Source organism: Falco rusticolus, chromosome 7, assembly GCF_015220075.1.
Source record: "Falco rusticolus isolate bFalRus1 chromosome 7, bFalRus1.pri, whole genome shotgun sequence".
NCBI classification, from domain to species: domain Eukaryota; kingdom Metazoa; phylum Chordata; class Aves; order Falconiformes; family Falconidae; genus Falco; species Falco rusticolus.
The window spans coordinates 29,887,343-29,907,383 of record NC_051193.1 but is presented as its reverse complement, the minus strand read 5'-3'; the positions used below and the strand labels follow the sequence as shown (position 1 = coordinate 29,907,383).

The following is a 20,041-nucleotide window of genomic DNA, read 5'->3' as shown; positions in this document are numbered from 1 at the left end:
TTGGCGTAGAGGGATATTCTTCCAGTGGAGCATCCTGTTGGGTTTTTGGGATGGGATGTGGGACTGACTTCATTTTAACTTTGAAAAAGGCTGTACAGATTAATGTAGACATGTTCACAATGTATGCTGACATCTGACCGGTTCATGGGCTGGATGTAGCCTGATCTTGCCTGTTGTCGAAATGGTGCAGTTTCGGCTCTCTGTCAGGTTCCCTGGTCCCTTTGGCACAGCTTCTCCTGGCGAGGTGAGAAGGGGTACCCCACAGCGTACTGGTAAGGAGCAGGGGAGGCCAGATGCAGGCACAAAGGGCATCACAGCATCGGTGGCAGCGACTCCTGGCTTACCCTGTATGGCAGAGCTGGGAGGAGGACCCGACAGACCGGTCCTACAGGCTTCATGAGGGAGCCCAGTTTACACAAGGCAGAAAGTACTGGGGTGGTTACGGGGCAATCACATGCCAGCCTGACTTCAGCCAGCAAATGAGCATTGCTATGGTTATTAGCTAACTATTTCCATAATGTGTGTCTCTACAAGTTATAATTAGAGCTAAGCCTGCCCCTAACTAATTACAAGCTTGCTTAGAAGTATAGTTTATGTAGAGCTTTTAAAACTTTATATGGGGAAGATAGACATCCACAGGCATAATAAGAATGATGCCTTATTTTCAAAATTACATTTGTAGGCTTTGGTGTCTGCTTCTCCCTCCCTTTACAGTTTGTGCAGGCTTTTTTGTTGCATCCTCATCCAAAGTTTTTGCCAGTAATATTGCCCAAGTTTCACCAACATCAAGCCAGCTATTTTTGAGTTTTCTTCTGAGTGTCTTGTTCTCACTGCTGAGAATAAACCAGATGTTAAAATGTCTTTGAGCTTTGTTTTGAGATCTCTCATAAAAAGAAGATAAGGAGTCTTGAAAGCGGTGAAACTTTTTATTGAACACATTGCTACAAGGTCTACCTAAATAATGAACCATCTATGGAGACTTGCTGTGTGTTTGCTTAGGTGGTGCCACACTTGTACGTCTTCAGCTGGGTCGCTCAGGAATAAAGCGATGCTGGTGGCATAACCCGCTCTGAGCCTGACGCCGCAGGGCAGCAAGCCTGGGTGACGGGGCAGGTGGTGAGTGTGACACGCAGTTGCAAGGGGGGCTGCCGTGGCTGTGGGTCTAATGGTGGCATTACCCACACCCAGGTGGTTGTTGCCATCACCGTGCTGGCCCAGGCCACTCTCTGGGGTGACTCGGGGTGACTGTGTGGCAGAGGCAAGGCCAGATGGTACCGACATGGTCACCACTGCCCTACAAAGGTGTTCTCTTCAGATTGTCTTATTTACTTGCTGTCTTCCATTTCCTGCTTGCAAGTGCTGCTCTCTCAGGAGCAAATAGTGTCTGAAAAGGGAAGGGAACGCAGCGGAGCTTGCAGCGCTCACGCACTTGGCTTTTGGCACCTTTGGTACCAGGGGATGCTCACATAGCCTCCATCACCACTGCTTATCGGGGAGAAATAAAAAAGTGGGGTGCCTAACTCTCATGGGGAAACACAGAGATAACTCCTGCAGCTGAAGAACTCCTGCTCCTTGCTTTTGTGTAGCCTTTTTTGAATTTGGTATTTAGTTTGATTATTCAGGTCAGATCAGATTTAGGTCAGTTGTGATGGATTTTTTCCAAATCCAGTTCCCTTGATTCCTACTGTAAACGCTTACCAGATGACACAATGTGAAGCTGGAACAGACTTGAGCTGTGTGATGACCGAATAAAATCTCAGTGGGAACCACTTCCACGTTCCTGAGATCAGTTTCTCATGTAATAAATTCTGTATCCAAAATTGTATCACATACTTTTCTGACAAGAGTGAGGGGTTTTTTTCTAACGGACAAATCCCAGCAGAGCTATTTATAAGAAGCCTCTCTCTTGTGTTTGCACTCACATGCCTGTTGCTCAGACCTACACTGAAGAACAAATACAAGTAAAAACTTCTCCATGTCCTTGCCAGTGCTTTTGGATCCACCCTGTTTGGTCTGGTCTGACATCCTCCACTACATTTCTTTGATATTGTTCTGTTGGAAAGAGTTGCCATAGGAAGCCACCATTAAACCCTTCTCCCCAAAGGAATGATCTGGATTTATATAGTGACACCTTTTCTTTGCAGACTGTTTCACTCCTTTGTTCTGCTTGATCCTCTCCTGGCCATGAGGGATGGAGAGGAGTGATCCAAGAGGGATCATGCCAAGCACCATGCTATGGCTAACACTGGCAAAGCCTGGTGCAACACGGAGTAGCCTAGATGGCAAGTGCCCAGGCGGTGCACGGGGCTGTCCTTTGGCTGGGGAGGAGGAGGAGGAGGCCAGTCTGTTTCTCGAACGTCATTCCCGGCATGAGAGAAGCTGCTCAAGTTGTTTTTTTAAGTATTAAATTTAGAGTTGCGTTCTTTCACTGTTAGTTTCTAAAATGAAATCAGAAAACGTCCAGAACTTCTTCCTAGAGCAACCTACAGCTCCTTCTTCCGTTCCAGCCTCTTCATTCATTTCCTGATACAGGAGCGGGAAGCCTTGACCCAGACTTCCCTGAGTTGTGTCCTGGCTCGTGTATCATGATGATACATGTTTCAGTCTCTTCTGCATTAAATCAGACAGGTGAGACCTGTGCTTTCAGTTTTGAAAAGTCCTGGTGTACGTGGGGCACAGGGGACAGCGGGTTCTTCTGCACGTGGCTCCTTGGTGGCTGTGAAACCACGTTAAATCATCGTCCCACCATTCAGCTGCGTGATTAGATGTTCTGTGCATACCTCAAAATATGTGATGTTTTAAAGCTAGATTTGCTATTTAAATAAGAGGTTCGCCTTAATTGGCTGTTACAAATTACAAGCAAGAAGGAATGATTTATTGCTTATAATTAGAAATGAGTTACGAAGGGGAATGTTGGTAATCATAAAATAAAGCTTGGAATACATTGATTTCCAGATGGCTGGCAGTGAATTTGCTCTTTAATGTATAATAGACAAGGGGGAAAAAAAATCTGTCATCCATCTTTATTCCTTGATGGATTACTTGTATGAATCTATAGTTACCTGAATTTTGAAATACTAGTTTTGCCTGCATAATTGGATGAGAGAAACTTAATGTGCGTGGTGGTATATGCTATCAGAGGTGGTAGAAGAGGTGATTTAGTATTTTGCCTAGCATGATTTTTGTCCTTGTAATGTCAACAGGGAAGATCTAACGATATATCTGGCATCACCTTTGGGTATAACAATCTCAGTGGATTGTTCTCAGAGACTGCAGGTTACTAAGATGTTTTTCTTTTCATCTTTTGCCTCATTAGCTGTTTTTATGAGGTTGAGATTGATCAAAACACCTGTCCAAAAGCAAATATCTGTGATCCTCATTTCTTGAGTCTAGAAAAATATACTCGCACCAGATACAGACGGCAGTGCTACTGCTGAGAACTTTTCAATAGCATAATCCTTCTGTTGAGATGATAGTGTGTTCGTTCAACTTTTTAAATTTAATATCTGTTACTGTAGTTCCAAGCGTGATTTAAAAATTATTTCTGTTTGCTTTCTCCGCTAATAATGGTGCTTTCTGCCATAACAGATGTGTTCTGCACTGTTACCACTTGAAAGACGGCACTAAAAGATAGTTAGACATATTCGGATTGTCACCACATGAGTTGTCTCACGCCCATGTTTTAAAAGTGACACTGCCATTAGACTTGCTTAACTGAGACCATCATGGTTACTCATTTACCTTCATTAAAATGCTTCATAGCTTCCTTATTTTAAGTAGCTTTTCCCAGCAAGGTGCACATTTGCCTTGCTGCCATCATTTCATCTGGAAAAATTTCCATGGTGAAAGAAACAGCATATTTTCAACTAATAATTTCCTGACCTGTGGAGAGATGAGCTCATCAGTATCTTTATTGACAAACCCAGGAAGAAGGTGTGTCGACCAGAAATATTAGATCAGTCAGCCTTTCTTGTCCTGGAGCAATTGTAATTTCCCATGGTCTGCAGCAATTTCCTTTATAAGCAGATATGTGCAGAGATTGTTTCGGATCTGCTGCAGTAACATCATTTCATTTGGTCGCAATAAGGTGGCCTTAGATTTCATTCTTTTCATTTTTTGTTGTCGAAAATCTTTTGGTTTAGTCAGTGGAAAGAACAGCAAGTTGCTATTTTACAGCATCTAATTGAAGAACGAGCGCTGCAGCTATGCAGAAAAATACTGCCTGCTCCGAGCTGGGTTATTGAAGACAGTTATTGTGGCCTCTGCCCCTCGCTGAAAAGCCTGAAATAGGTGTTCAGGATACGTTAGCAAAAATCCTGCTTTTCAGAAGCATTTCGGTGACTGACGTAGGTGCTTAGTACCGTGCTGATAAACATATCCTGTAGTGAATGATAGCGATGCTTATTTTTTGGCAGTTTACTCCTGTGGGTTTCGATCCCCAGATACTTAAGCCTGGGTATTTGCTAGAAGAGGCCAATCTCATTAGCACTGAAGATGTTTCTCAGCATCGCGTTGTCTGATGCTGCGCTGATGAAAGCGAAGGTCCTCTGATCCAGCATGAAAGAAGGCTGAGTGGGAATCAGAAGTGGGAACAATTTCTCATTTCACTCTAGTTTTTGTTGTCACTTCAGCTTTGCTTTTTTTTCTGCTTGAAACGGCTCTTTCTGTAGTGTTGCTTGCTTGGATACAGGAGGCAAATGCTGGCTGTGTATGCACAGGCGTGTTGGAGCAGAGTTAGAAGAAGCTGGCTCTTAACACATCCTGACCATGTTGCCAAGGTGTCTGGCACTATCTAGGAGGCTCAGACCCTGCCTGCTGCTCCATCAGTCACGTCTGCACAGCTGGCAGCTCTGGGGTTAGCTCTGAGGGACCTGGACCACGCTGTGCGTGAGGTGAGCTCGTTGCAATGTGGACATGCCTGTCAGTTGGTGTTGTTTTGTCGGTGGTTGGGGTCTCTGCAGCCCTGTCACTGGGGAGGGTGATTCAGGGAAACTCCTTGGGGCTTTCACACTGATGGTGAGCTGGTTGGGTGAAGGGCTGGTCAGCCTGGCCTTCAGAAAGCCCAAAATACTTGCCTGCCTTATATTCAGGCACAGGTGGTTTCAAGGTGTGAGGATGCTCTGCCTTTCTGCAGATCATGATGTTGTCTGTGGTTGTGTGTAGACTTTTCCCAGTGTGCTAGAGTGCACCCTTCCACTCCAGCCCGTCCTCAAGGCTTCCTGCAGCCGTTCCTTGGTGTCACAACCAGCCATGGCCTTGGCCATGCACCTTGGTTGCCTCTCTAGGGGAGAGAATGACCTTTGTGAGCACCCGGCTGTCAGCCAGGAGCAGATGTAGGAGATGGTGGGATCCATAGCTGGATGTGCAAACCCCAAAGTGCTCTGGTCGCAGTCGTGGTTGCAGTCTCTGTTTTGCCCTCTGGAAAACAGCGGTGGTCTGAGTCCAGGAGGGTCACCCCTCAGTCCTGACCTAATGGCACAGCAGCGCGTCTGTGTCTCCTGATGCAGCTGTGTTTCCCAGAAGAGAATTAAATCCTTGCAGAGAGGTAATTCCCAGCTTTCCGGTAAGGATAACATTGATGGTACCTAATTAAAGGGCGCTCTTAGCTGGGGTAAACATTTATATTAATTTCCTTCTCACGCAGATGTCTGGTAAACTGACCTTCTGAGGCAAAACCATCTGGCCTCAGGTGGGAGGAGGATCTCGGCCAGCGTGGAGAACCTGACCAGTCTCTTGCCGAATCATTTCTCAATAGCTTTTTCTGTCACTGAAATGGCAGATGTATGAAAGGCCTGTGGTATGGATGCATACATTTTATGGGCAGTTCTCTTAGATGACCTGCATAATTACACTGCAGGCTTGTGGCTGCGGGCTCCGTTGTATCTGCTTTCCATCGTGTATTCTGGGATCATCCGCATATAAAATTAGCATGGGTGGTAAGCAGCAGTAAGATGTTCCCTACTTGGATGGATTAAATTAAATCCAGTAAGAAACAGAGCTTTGGGTGACTTTCCAAATTACTTGCAGGATTGCACTGAGGAGGTTGTTGCGGTATCGTAAACCTTTTTGGTGGGCGAACAGCCTGATGCAAGTGAGGTGGTTTTATTACCTCGCAGTGCTCTTTGTATTTTATGTACTGTGCTGTGTAATCTTTTGTTATTAAATAATAAGCAAAATAGAAACAGTTGTTTCTCACAGCCAGCTTGTTTTTCAGAGAAATTTGCTCACTTTGAAAGTTCAGTCTGTGTGATCTCCAGCCCTGTCAGGAGCTATTATTCTGAATCTTCTTTTAAATTGTTAAGCTGGAGGACAAACCTAGATGTTATCATGCAGATCTCAGCTGAGAGCGGAGTGGATTCGGCAGGGAGCAGCCTCTGATGCCATGTACCATGCCATTAGTTTTTGTCGAGAACGTGTCAAGATTATCTGCTCCGAGTGTTATGTGTGTTGGCTGACACGAGCATTTGTAGAGCTGTGTAATTTTTGAAGTAGTTTGAAATGCGGATATAACACTTGGTGCTGTGAAATCTCTTTTTTCCCCTTTTACGAATCACGTCGCTGTTCAGAAAGTTGCTTGTTTTGTTACTCCCTGCCACAAGGTACTGTATTAGTTTGCAAAGGTCATAATGGAAGTGCCTCAAACAAGTCGTCAGCATAGACAGTGAACAACTACTGAAGACCAGTTGCAACATGACATTTTCAATAGAGACTGTTGGTGCTTCAGTAGATACGGGATCATATCTCAGTGCAGGATATTGTTATTTATGGAACTTGGCAACCCTGAATTGGAGCTGGACCGTGATGGACAGGATTTTTCACGTGCAGTGTGTGTGTGCATCTGTGTACTTAGTAGCCTTTTAGAGATGAGGTTGACTCATGCACAATAAAAGTTGGATAAGATACATCAGCTACTAGTTTTTTCAAGGCGCTTTTTTCATCATAACTATTCAAACTTATCCCAGCCTCAAAATCAGTCGTCCTCTTCCGTGAAGACACTTTTTTTCTGCCCTCTGTGGTGCAGCCAGACAGCAGAAGGAGCCCGTATCTGTAGCCATGGCAGCCAGTAATTTATTGCTCCATATGGCTGGTGTGGCAGCAGCTGCTCTGGTTTAAGGAGGTCAGGGCACCGGGGCATTTAAAAACAAAAAACCTCGCTATAAAACCTTCCTAAATGGTTTTGTACAGTAATAGTAGGGTTCTCCATAGGCATAAGGAGAGTCAAGGGAGAAAAATTAGCTTACCTATTTATGTATTAATAACTTTTATATAATTTTAATCAAACACATTATTTCATGGGGGGGAATAAGTTTTTTGTCTCCCCTTGCAGTGGTTTAACCTTTTTTCCGTTTTCATCGCTGGTGTTTGCAGGTAGCACATCGTGTGGCGGCACAGCGAGCTGAGCTGTGCCGCCCACAGGGCGAGTGACCCTTCCAGATCTGTGCTGCAGCAGGTGCCCACCAGCCAGAGCAGGAGCAGCATCCAACCCGCTGCTTTTGGATGCATTAGATATTACACTGAGAGAGAAACCGTATCACCCGGATCGAATGGCAGCGCTATTCTTCTAGCAATAAAGATGCATGTTTTGTGAGCAGTTATCTTGGAGCAGAAATACAGCTTTAATTTCAGCTGGGTGTGAGAGTCACTCACCGCTGAAAAATGGTATAGAAGGGCTCTTGGATTTAGCACTAAAGTTTGCAAATAGGCTTTTCATAAGCGTGAATCTTTTTATTTTCATTAGGGGACCATTTTAATTAAAATGAAACTGGAATGTTTACTCTTTGCTTCCTATAGCTGTGATTGTTTTCCTCACTGTGTGAGCACATGTATAATTTGTTCTAAAAGAAATGTCAGCAGTTTCTGATTACCTTGTGAGTCTTACTCAACAGCTTGATTTTAATTGGGGGGAGGAAAGATTTCAGGGTGCTCCAGGGAGGTCTGATGTCTTTTGGTAGCAGGAGGAAATAGGTGCTATCTTTGGTACAATGTTAATTGCAATAATCACTACTACTGGTTTAAAATAAAAGTCCTTCATTTCTTACCCCTGTTATTTTTTTTCAGTCGTGTCAATGAAATACAACCTGTTTGGTAATTAGCATCCTTCAGCTACATAACCTTTTGACACTGCTGCATCTGTATGTTTGTAAGCATCTAAACAGGGTGACTTTCGGAAAACAGTACTTGACAGTAAGACAGTAGTCTTAAAATTTTAGGCAATAGGGAAGAAATTTTTACGGTGAGGGTGGTGAAACACTGGAGCAGGTTGCCTGAAGGGATGGTAGATGCCCCATCCCTGGAAATGTTCAAGGTCAGGCTGGACCGGGGCTCTGGGCAACCTGGTCTAGTGGAAGGTGTCCCTGCTCATTGCAGGGGGGCTGGACTAGATGGCCTTTAAAGGTCACTTCCAACACAAACCATTCTGTGGTTCTGTAAAAACTCTACAATTTGGATTAGATAAAGGAAAGAAAAGGCCAGGCACATAAGGGGGAGTGCGTCCATGCATTCAAATACATTCTCTCTAAGCCCAGAAGTCCACCAGGACTTTTATGTAACAGATCGTTTATGTGGGTCAAGAGTATCTCTTTCTTGATCTTTTTGATAATTCTGAAATATGACAAGAAATATCTGTAGCAGAATAATGTGTTCTGGTCCTTCGGTGGTACAGCTCCTGAAGCATTCCTGTGGCTTCTTTTTGTTTAGATCTACTTTAAGGAGGCACCTTGGACTACTTTGGTTGCCAAAGTGCCTTTTGAGCCTTGTGAAGCATTTCTGAGATGACCAGTTTCTGAACCTTTTTGGAGTTTAGACGATATTTTGTATTTTTATATCGTCTTCTCCATCAGGGATAATGATCTGAGTCTCCCCTGGTCATTCTCTGGGATTCTGTTTCTTCCTGCTAATTATTTGAAATAAACAAGTAGGAAAACAACTGGTTTCTGTGTGTTAACAGGGAGGAATGACTAATAGAAAATTGAGGGAAAGATACAGCTTATCATCAAAGACTGTATCTCTGGAGACATAAATTGGTATTCATTAAGTTGTTTGCCTAGACTTAGTTAAAAGATGTACTTAGTTAAAAGATGTCTGAGCAGTGTTCCAGTAGAAAGCAAGTCTTCTTGTTCATGACTAGATACTTCTAGATGAGGAGGGGAGACCAGAAGGCAACACTAAGTGATGGATTGAGAACAGCCTTCCTGCAGTAAGGAGAAAACAGGCTATGAAATGTTTTTCAGAAACAACAGTATTTAACACTCAGCGGTGAAGTAATACTGATCCATCTTTTCTCCCAAAATATGCAGGTCTCTTTCATATCTGTTGCAGAATTTAAAAAAAAAAAAAAAAGTGTATGTCCAATTTCTGTTTCTTATTCAAGGTATGAGCAGCAGGGTCCCCTTGTTTTTGATGATGATTTCTGTAGCTGGAACTTGAATTTTGCCAGTGATGATTACGATACCCTGTGTGTATGATCTTACTAGTATCCTGTATATATCATCAAATACAGGGAATGGGTTGCAGAGTGGTGCTGGGTAATTCAGAGTGTGGCTCGGATTTGCCATGTCTGCGTTTTTCTAAAAAATCAGTTGCCTTTTGACTTTTGTAATATGTGACAAAACCATCTACTCCAGAGGCCTTTGGAATGGGCTGGGGCTGCAGTTTGAGGTGAGGTTTTGTTACTGTGCTTGTTAACGAGCATCCTTTCTTCCTATCCTGAACTGGGGCAGGCGCTTGCAAGGGAGAGTGTTTTATTTACTGTGGAGTCTGCGGCTCTCTGCTCTATATCTCATGTCTTTAAAAAAGTAATTGCCCAACATAACAAAGTTGCATAGTGCTTTCAGTGGAGGGTGAATAGTCTGTGCCAAACTCTTGTGCCTGGTGTAAGTTTTCTGATGTTCACCTTCTTTCCTTCTTTGCAGGTTAAGACCCTTGATTTCAACACAGCTTGCTAAGAAGGCTCACACTGAAGAGGTATGTGAAGTCCAGCACTTCTCCCAGTGTGACAGTTTGAATTTGGAAATTCCCACAGCCTTTCTCAGCTTGGCTCTGGCTATGTGGTAGATACGGGCAAGAGAGACTGAGGGCAAGAGTCTTGTCTCTCTGATCAGACCAGAAGCTGGTTACTGCAAACACTGCAAAGCTGAGATTGCCTGTTGTCCTTACGTATCCATCAGTAACATTAGCACAGCCTCATAATGCCTGGTTACACAGCAAAAAAGAGAAACCCCCCTGCAAGCATCTGAAAAGGTACATATCAAACAAGTGGGCAGGAAGAGTAGGAGCAGACAGAGCTTGTGCCTGTTTCTCAGCGCTTGGACCATCCCTGCGGAGAAGGGAGGTGATGCAAAACACAGCTTCTGTGCAGCCAGTGCTGACCCAAGGGAAGGGCTGGGCTTCTGCAGGAGACCGATAAGGAAACACGAAGTGACAGCTTACCCTGTATAGCACGGCTTACTCTTTGGTTGGTTTGTTTGCTTAGTTTCAAAATGTAACGGTGCCACAGAAAAGTTAGTGCTAGTAACTGGCCACTGCCAGAAACCCTCCGTGGGTGGCTTTGTGCCCCTGCATTTTCTGCTGAAGGGATCGTGATTATTATCAGAGTCACAGCAATAATTGCTTTCTTTCACTATTACTTTCACACTCTACAGAGTAGACATATGCATTCTGTGCATAACAAAATAATTGTCTACTACATATCTAAAAATTCTGTTTCTAATACACCAAAGGTATTTGTCCTTCTTTTTCCCACGAACATGTGACACTGACCCCCTTTTGGAAGTGAACCAGTTACCCTAGGTGGTGTGACATGCTTTGACAGCTGCCCATCCATACATAACAGTGTGTGCCAAACTCAAGTCCAGGTTGTCTGGAAGTGAATTCAAGAAGTTCTATTTGAAGACATTTGACTGCCTTATTTTTAAAATGACTAAAACCCACTGATTTTCAGAAACAGTTTGATATCCTGCCTGGGGAAATACATTTTCACTTACGCTATGCTCATTAGAAAACTCTGCACATTTGTAGAAGTACAGCAGTCTGGAAGTGGACATGATAATTAGAAGAAGGTCACATTTTAATTAGCACAGTGCAATTTTAAAAAATAATGACTCAGTTGTAGCTTCTTTATATTCACCCACTTTTTCAGAACAGATGGATAGTTTTAAGCATCTAAATTGATACATATTATGATGCTGATTCATCTCAAACTGTTGTGTCTATTTCTGCTTATACTGGAAACCTAGATGGACTCAGTTTGATCACTCTAGAGGCCAAAGCAGTGGTAGGAAAATAAAATGGATGGAAGTTCCTCTAAATAATATGATTAATTTGAGCATTAAAAAATCATGAAAACCTGTGTTTGAATGATCCGAATATCTAAATACTTGATTTTCTATTAAAATTAATGGGTGTCTTTTGCCCTATTAATGAATTATTGGAGCAAACCCTTAGGTGACTTTGAAAAACTCAGGCAGATTCTTTAGGTTGACTGTCATGGTATGTGCCAAGTCCAGGAACAGCTTTGATGTTTGAATAATTAGACTGTCAACTTTTTGGTACAGGGATTTTCTCTTTCGGTGTATCTCTAAAGTGCCTGCAGTCACAGGGATTCTGGGAGTTACTGCATCCCAAGTAAATACATTTATAAATAAATAAGTGAAAATAAATTACAAGACTGTATCAGAACTTGCTGCCAGTGGAACTGGAGAAGATGCAGCAGTACCTAGTTGGGTACTGTTATTCAAAACCTAAAGCACTGTAGGACTTTTCTTGTGGTGGGGATCCAAGGAGCTGGGGTTTTCTGGTCTCCTTTGGACCATTCATTGTTCAGAGCACCTCACCGCTGTCCTTCCCAAGGAAGTGGTCCCAGTCTTTTTCATCTTTCCTAGCAGGGGAGATTATCTCAGTGCTGGTAACTGCTGACTAGTGACAGGTACTGTTAAGCACCTTCTTAAAATTGCTGGCATGGCCCAGCAGCATTAACCTTTAATGTTCGTCAACTTGCCATTAATGGGATGTACTTCTGAGCCACAGGCTCTAGCGTACAAACCTCAAATCGTCCAAGTACGGAACAAAGGTGAAAAGTGCCGGGTTACAAAGCTGGTGGAGGTGAAGCTCCTGTGATGTTTCTTCCCTGGGTGAGACAGGGAGGTAAAGCCCCGGACTGAGCACACCATGGGAGTGAGAGCTCCAGAGAGACCAGAGCCTGGACTGTGCTGGGGCAGACCACGTTGCTGGTTCCAGCCCCATTCCCAGATCTGCTATTAGTGAACCAAAGACAGTATTACCTTCTCCAAATTCACCTCTGACTCCTTGCAGTTGTCCTTTCTCTCCCTCCCTGCTGTGTCTTGCCTAACCTTGGAGCAACTGGGGACGTACACATATGGAATGGGTCCCGTCAGTGATCAATTCCCAAGTTAGTGTTTGGAGATCATTATTCTGATGAATTGCATAGGTAATGTTACAGGTGCTGGCGTGTGTTACCAACCTAGTGCTCTGCCATCACATTAAGTGCTGTCTAAAGAGTGCTATTTGTTCCACAGCTCATTGTGCCTCCAAATAAATCCAGCCAGAGCTGTCAAAACTAATACAGGTTGCATTTTTTCTGATTTGAAGGGTACGTTTTTGCTATCATTAAATTGTCAATAACGTTGTTATTGTGTAATAGGCCTGATGTGAGTCAAGTGCAATGAGGAAAATGTTGTAAGTTTTCCTGCAGAGCTCTGCTGAGGAGCCTTCACTCCCAAATTTCTCCTTAAGTTGTGCTTGCAAGAGGATCCTTGTTCTGCAGTTACTGTCTCTGGGTATTTCAGTTACATGGCTATGAATTATGTGAAAACTGGACGTTTGTGCCTGACTTTCATTTGAGCAACGTTTCTTTGAGCAACTCGCATGTGCCCTAGAACAGCTAAACCTCTAGCACTGACATGGCCTTCCAGCTCTCCGGTCCTTACCATTTTCAAGCTGCTTAAGTTTTGTACAAATATTGAACAAAAGGAAGGGCTGCTCTACTGACCCCTCTTCTTTTTTGCAGATGACCTTTCCCAGTGCACAAGCAGAAGCCCCTGACTTAGAAAAACCAGCAGCTGTGCTAGTGGAAAGTGGCCCAGTAGCTTACAACCCTGAGGAAGAGGTAGAAGAGGAAGAAATAGAAGAAGATGATGATCACTGCATGAGTGCCTTGCAGTTAATGGGAGGGAACGGTAAGCTGGGATGTGCTCTAAATCCACTGCTGCTGTGGGGTTTGTTGTTGCAGGGCTGAGGACAGACAGGGTTGCCCTGTTTGTCCCTGTCCTCCAGGAGCTCATTCCTTGCGGAGCTCCTGCCGCTTTTCTGGCATTGCCCATTGCTGTGGGAAAGCCCGGAGTCACCCTCATCTGAAAACTGACCTTCTTAGTGACTCCTCCTGAGAAAACTTTGCATCTGGAGTTTTAGGCTAAGAGGGCTTCTCAAGAACAAACCGACGTCAGGCCTTTTGCAGAATCAGGTTTATTAATGTAGATCTGAGGAATTACGGGGTCAGTAACCCCTCCATTAGCGGTGCCTGGGGCTCGTTGCCTCGTGAGCCGAGCCACCCCGCTCCTGCCTTCCTCCTCAGCTGGGTCTGCAGCAACGTCCAGACTGTCCGTGAGCCCTGGGGATGTGGCTGTCCAGCTCAAAACAGAATGCATCGTCACACTCTGTTTCTGGGGAAAGTGTTGGGAGGAAATAGTTCTTCACCAGGTACAGAAATTGCATTGACAGCGTGCAGCGTGCTGTATGTTACACAGATGTGTGCTCATTTCTTTGGGTTACCCAGCAAAGCCACTCATTTAATTAGGTTTCTTCGCTGGCAGGAAAAGGCAGTATCCTCTCTGCTGCCATTTTTCCTAGCTGGACACATCCACATTTATCCCTAATTAAAAACTTCCCCTTAGATGTTAAGTTTTGAAAATATACAGAAATATTTTTAAAATGAGAGCTGCTAATTATGGGTTGTGACAAATCAAGATGGGAATAAGTTTCCTACTGAAACGTTATTTACTGCAAAAATCTTTCCAGTACTATTAATTTAGCTTTCATGGACAATATGCATACATTTCACAGAAGTGTCTGTTGCTTTTAGATTTATTTCTCCACTGGAAAATAATTGCCGAACCATAGGAAAAAGAGTTTGTTGCCTGCATTTATTATTAGAATAATGTTCCCAAGACAAGGCACTCATGTGGGGGTGGGTAGGTCTATGTTTATTAATACCCCCCCAAAAAAAAAAATAGAATAAAGGTCACTGAGCTTTTTTTCTTTGTAAGTGTTACTATTTTTAAACCATTCTGAGAACATTCCACTACTCCCTGTCTGGTCTGGACAGCAGCTGAAAAATCAGAGTTTAAAAAAAAAACGAAAGGAGCGTTGCCAAAATTCAAATGCAGGTGTGCAGAGCTGCTCAGCAGAACAAATAACTCCTTTCTAACTGCTTTCTTCATGGATCTTAGACCTGTCTGCCTGGAATAACTACAGGAATTACAGATGGTGAACATCACCAATTCTACACAAATTATTGTAAATTACACTTAATTCTGCTTCCGAGCATTTGCTTGACTCTTTGGATGAAATGTTGCACTGTGTTCGATTTGAAATATAAAGGTTAACTTCACTGAATGCTCCTACGTAATAATTATCTGTAGGTTTGACTACGTAACAGAAAATAGGTTTCACTGCATTCAGAAGCACACAGAAGAGAAACTGGTGCATTAGAAACACGCAGACTTGCCTTCTGACACACACACCACGCAGTCTTTGCACTCAGCATTGTTTTAAGAAAACAAAATAGGAAAAAAAATCTGGGCAAGATTTTAAGCTCTTTTACGAGTAAGTAGATACAGGAGATGTGAGTCAGATGCATTGGTCAGGATTTGTTGCATGACTCCTTTGAGGTTGATGGGAACTCTGAGCTATCTCTGAACTCTGGTAGTTTCAGCCTATAAATGCATGAATAATATAAACAAGGCAGCTTTTTTCTTGGTGGCTGTGTCTAGTGAGAATCATGCCTACTTGTAAATGTATGCTGCTGCTTATCAGCCACCATGTTTCAAATTACTTGTGACAATCAGGCTTGAACACCTTAACCTCTAAATTAAACCAAGTATTTCACATATCCATGTGCCAGGTATTCCTAAATGAGGGTCCAGTGAGAAGAGGTATTTTTGGATACACGCTTACAAATAATTTTATTCATTGAGGAAACTACATGCAAGAACTTTTTATTCAGCCCTAGGAAATTTTTTTTTTAAGTTGCTTTCTTAAGTTTTTTTAAGGTGCTTTCTTAAGGCAAAACTTACCATCTAGTTGCACAGCAGGAAAACAACCTGAAAGTAGCAATACTTTTGTCGTATCTTCCGCCTACCTGGAATATTTGCATTTTTATATGCTTTTGTCTTTGTGTGTTTCAGATTATGGCTGCGATATGGATGATGATGATGGCTATTAGTTCCATTTACTTCCAAAGGACAGGGACTGTGTCTTGTTCCCAGCAATCTTTGGTCTTCAAACTGTATGAATAGTGAAAGAAGCTGTCTATGGTCAGCAAGTGTAATCAAGCAATCTTTACTTTTGCAAACCTAATTTTAGTTTGGCTTTTACTCTGGTCAGTTTACATTGACCCATAACCCAGCAATAAAGTTTGGGTTTGTACTTGAATATATTTTTTTTTCGGTGGATCATAGTTTGAGGATGAAATTAACGAGAGTAATGTCTCCAGAGAACAAAAGAAAAGAGACAAAATAGATTGTGTATAAAGCATGTGTGGCTGAAAGCAGCACATCTCTTATTTATGTGACTCTGCTCTTAGGCCTGCTGTTGAAAGGGAGCAGACTGAAGGACAGATAGGAGGACAGGTAAAAAATGAGAAGTGTGCCTGTTGGTTATTTGAGTACAGTAGCATTTATTGTCTCATAATGCTACAAGCAAAAGAAAGGAAACATTTCTAACCTGTATTGTAAACATGACTCTGCTGTTGTATACGAGCTCATTACCTAAGCCTATCAAAAAGTAATGACAAGTTGTATATTTGCAGGGCAGTATTGGTTTCTCTGAAATGAAGTAAATACTCCTTTATATTAATCGATTCCTAGATTTCTTAAAAGATGTGACAATAGAAGGCAGTGTTGGCAGCGAAGCATCATCTTCCACTGTGAGTCTGGTGTGGTTTATGTGGAAGGAGGGGGAAGGCCTGGGTGAGGCAAGGAGCGCGGAGAGCTGGCAGGTGACAGTGCTGTGCGCACGCGCCTGTGCTGGGCATCCCTAGGGACAGCCAGGTCCTGCTGCGCCTGCTGTTGCTGCAGGAGTCACTCTGGCTGTCTTTATGGCGCTGCTCTTGTCCAGCCGAGCTAGGGTGAAGGTCTGCTCCCAAGAGCTGCCTGTCTCTCAAACCAGTTGAAAGAAAGAGAAAGCTGAGCTTTTTAATAAATAAACTAGCATCTGCTTTGGCTGAATTTAATTTAATGTAATTTATTTAACTTTCTATGGGTAAATTAAAGGTCACCATGCAGCAGTCTGGCTTTCACGGCTCAAATCCCACCCGTGAACAGTTGCTGCAATGTGGATGATGCTGAAGCTCCAGCCCTGGGTGCCGCAAAATGTCAACAGGTGGGTCCTTCTCTTCCAGATACATCGACTCTTGCAAGGAGAGTGGGGGTCAGGGAAGGAGCCCCTATTGCCCGATCCCGCCCTGTTGCCTCTGACCTGCCTCTCCCTGGCACTGCTGGGGCCAGGGCTCTCGGCTCTGGGAAATGCACTGCCCGCTGGGTCACACTCTTGATGAGTGCAGCTGCGGGACCCAAGCTGTTTTCATCTCTCTCCCTCGTCTAGTGATAGTCATGAAAACTGTAGCGCTGCAGGCTTGTCTTACACCAGGGCAGGATGGATCCCTGCCTTACCAACGTGGTTTCTGTTAAGCTGTCTCTCCTGGTCAGCTCGTCCTTCCCACCCTCTTTGAGGAGCGCTCATCGCTAACGCACCATCCATACTCCTGCTGCGGAGGGTGGAGCGTGGCAGAAGCTTTAGGAAGCTCCCTAGCTCCTGCCAGCCAGGGTGACAATGATGCCAATACCTGTGGTTGTCACCAAAGAGGGGAAGGGCCATGTGGCCTTCCATACTTCTGTCCCTCTCAGTAGCATGCATAAGAGGGATCATGTATGTAGAGCAAGAGGGAGTGCTTTTTTTTAGAGCAGCCTTGATATTATTTGGCTGATAAATGTAGTCTGTTGGGTATTTTTGAGCCCTGTGTAGGCATATTTCTGCAATGACTTCTTAAAAGCAGAACCTGGTAACAAAAATGGTGTAGTGAGGCTAATGGGAAGAAGACCTCTTCTGAACCAGTTTCCAGTTACTTAGTTTGCAGCACTTCAGTGGAAAGAAGAGATTCCATATAATTCTTAGGGAAAAAGCTGGCATTTTCACCAAAAAACTGTAGATTTTTTTCTGATACTTCATAAATACTGCACAGAAAAATGATATTGAGGAGATAAACCTTTCTACCTCTCTTTTATCTACACCATAATTAAAAATCATACTATAAGTAGACAGCTTTTTAAAAAGTAGTTTGTTTTATCAGAGTTCATGCTCTGCAAGTCTTTGAGACAGTTGAGTTTGATCATTTGGGTTCAAATTAGCCAATAGCGCTACTACAAATACCCATACTCACAGTGTATTCTCAAAACTCGGGTTTTATTCCAAGGTACACATTATTCTCTATGCAGGAGAAAAACATGCATAAATAAACACGCATATGACTCATGTAGGTCGAGTGCTTTTCTCAAATGCAAGATGTTGGCTCTTAAAGAAACCGCTAAAATGAATTCTTTATTATCAAGGGTCTTTCCTCCCGTCTTGGTTTGTTCCCCCAAAGCTTACTAAACCTTGCTGCCAATGTAGTAGTGATGTTATGTGCGGGAGCTGAGTCTGCCCAGATAACTGCTGCTAGTAAATTTGGATTTCAATAGCACATTGCATTTCTGAGAACATCATTTCCTGCACTGGAAGCAGGACTGCAGTTTTTGAATGCTTTTGTATGATTTGATTAGGAAAGGCTATCTCGTAGTCTGCGAGAAGGGCATTTGGAGAGCAGAAGAAAAAAAAAGATCTACAATTCCATAGCATCTCAGTATTTCTGGTGAAGTTAATGGCATGGTTTCCATACAGGAATCCTAAAGGAAAAGCGATGGTATTGGATAGGCAGACTTCACTCTGAGCATTGTAAGGCTTCTTAAGGTATAGTGATTATGTACATTTTTAATTTATTGGTGACTTACTGGGATTTTTATAATGTTCATTCCTTCTTGATTTAACTGAGCTCAGGAAATATAAACAGATTAGAACATGCTAGTTTCTGTTTTTATAGCCAGTCATTAAAATGTAAAAAGATTAACACTGCATTAACTCTGTTTACTACTGTTGATGTATCTGGACAATTTTGTTGTATATAAGTAAGCCTAAATTCACTTGGAGTAATTTGGACCCTGCTTTTCTCAGGATTCTGATTATAATGAAGAGAGCTTATAAGGCTTCAACATTTGTTGTTCTTAGATCTTATTTGAACCCACACAAGCTGTATGTCATCGGTTTTGTTGCATAAAGTATGTCTCTTGCTGCAAGTCACTTTGCTTGACAGGCAAAACCCTCCAGCTGTTGTATCCAGCTTGTCTGCCATGCAGCCTTTTAACACTCTTGTACTGTGGAGTAAAAAATGAAAGAAATAAGGAAAATAATGAGATTCTTCACTGTGGTGAGTGCTTTTTCAGTGTCTTAATCATCTGTGACATTTCTTTAAAATCTCTGTGTTCAGTACAGCAACTTTTAGATGGTGCCAGACAGCCTTGTCTTGAGGGTTAAACACGATTGTCGAAAAAGTTCTTGCCATCCTGATGGTTTGTTTGTATTCTTTGGATTGCATTGAAACTCCAGTCACAGATGTGTATGGTTAATGTGTAGTTTTGCCTAATAAATGTTCTGTTTCTTATATTTGTGTTGAATCCTTGTATTTGTTTCAGTTAGTGCCAAGGAAATTAAACCTGCTTGATGTAAGCATATGTATCATCCTTACACAACCACAATATGAGCCATGTTAAGCTTTTTTACTGTAATATATTTGCTGTAAATAAGAAGTAAAACCCTTGCATAACCCATTTTTTATGATGCTCTCCTGCTAATTTCTGATTTTTCTGTCCTCATTCTTATGAACGTTTGGTTTTGATTGTGGCATGTTTGGTTGATAGTGGCGAAGATCTGTAATTCAGAGCTTGCTTTTGTCTCTAAAAGGGAAGACATGTCTAATCAGGCAAGTGTGTTTTACAAGATAGTGTTCTACTGATAAATATAGATACTTTCTGTAAACTGCGTAACATTAACGAGGTTTTTCCACTAAGCTATATAATTAACTGTCTGTGGGAACAATATATAGTGTGTGTGTGTTTAGTGGACCTGTTCCAGTACTTGTTTCTGAAAGTTGTCGCTTGATAAATAAGGTGTGTGCTGAATTAAAAAACATGTTATTTTATCAACATCTGGTCGCCACAGTTTGGAGGCCAAAATGCACATCTACCCTTTGTGCATATGGGTGTTTGCTCCTTTTATTTTTTTCTAGGAAGGGGAGCTACAACTGGATCCTCAGGAGTGTCTACAGCAGAGTTCCAGCATATAGTAGGACATTTAACAGTAGTTTTGATATGGCAGTAAGTATGTGTCATTGCAGCATTTCACCGGGCTCCCATAATCTCTAGGTGCATGCTTGCTCTCACTGACAGCGGGATGTTTTTATCTTCGTTTCTTTTCAGCTGTTCCAACCGTTTCCACTGGAAGTTGGGAACTTCTCCAGTGATGTTCATCACTGATGTGCTCTCACTTATAACGTCTAAGCTCTTAAAAAGCACTGGCCACCTTGGCCTTGGACTTTCTGCTGCTCTTCCCAAACTGCACAGTTACTGGCTTTGTCCTGTAATTTTTCTCTCCTCTACCACACCAGGCTTTCATAACCAAAACCATTCTGTTGCCCCAGCTGTGTTCATCAAATACACCA

At 42.8% G+C, this 20,041-nt stretch overlaps 1 protein-coding gene across 1 annotated transcript in view; it reads left to right on the top strand.

Moving 5' to 3' along the window:
- BRF1 (BRF1 RNA polymerase III transcription initiation factor subunit) overlaps positions 1–18,987 on the top strand; it is a 175,621-nt gene extending 156,634 nt beyond the window's left edge. Inside the window, exons 16-18 of the mRNA XM_037396225.1 lie at positions 9,912–9,963; positions 13,025–13,193; positions 15,420–18,987. Of these exons, the coding sequence (XP_037252122.1) occupies positions 9,912–9,963; positions 13,025–13,193; positions 15,420–15,457 (259 nt within the window). The 3' untranslated portion in view covers positions 15,458–18,987. The remainder of the gene's footprint in view (positions 1–9,911; positions 9,964–13,024; positions 13,194–15,419) is intronic.
- The last annotated feature ends 1,054 nt before the right edge of the window (positions 18,988–20,041 follow it).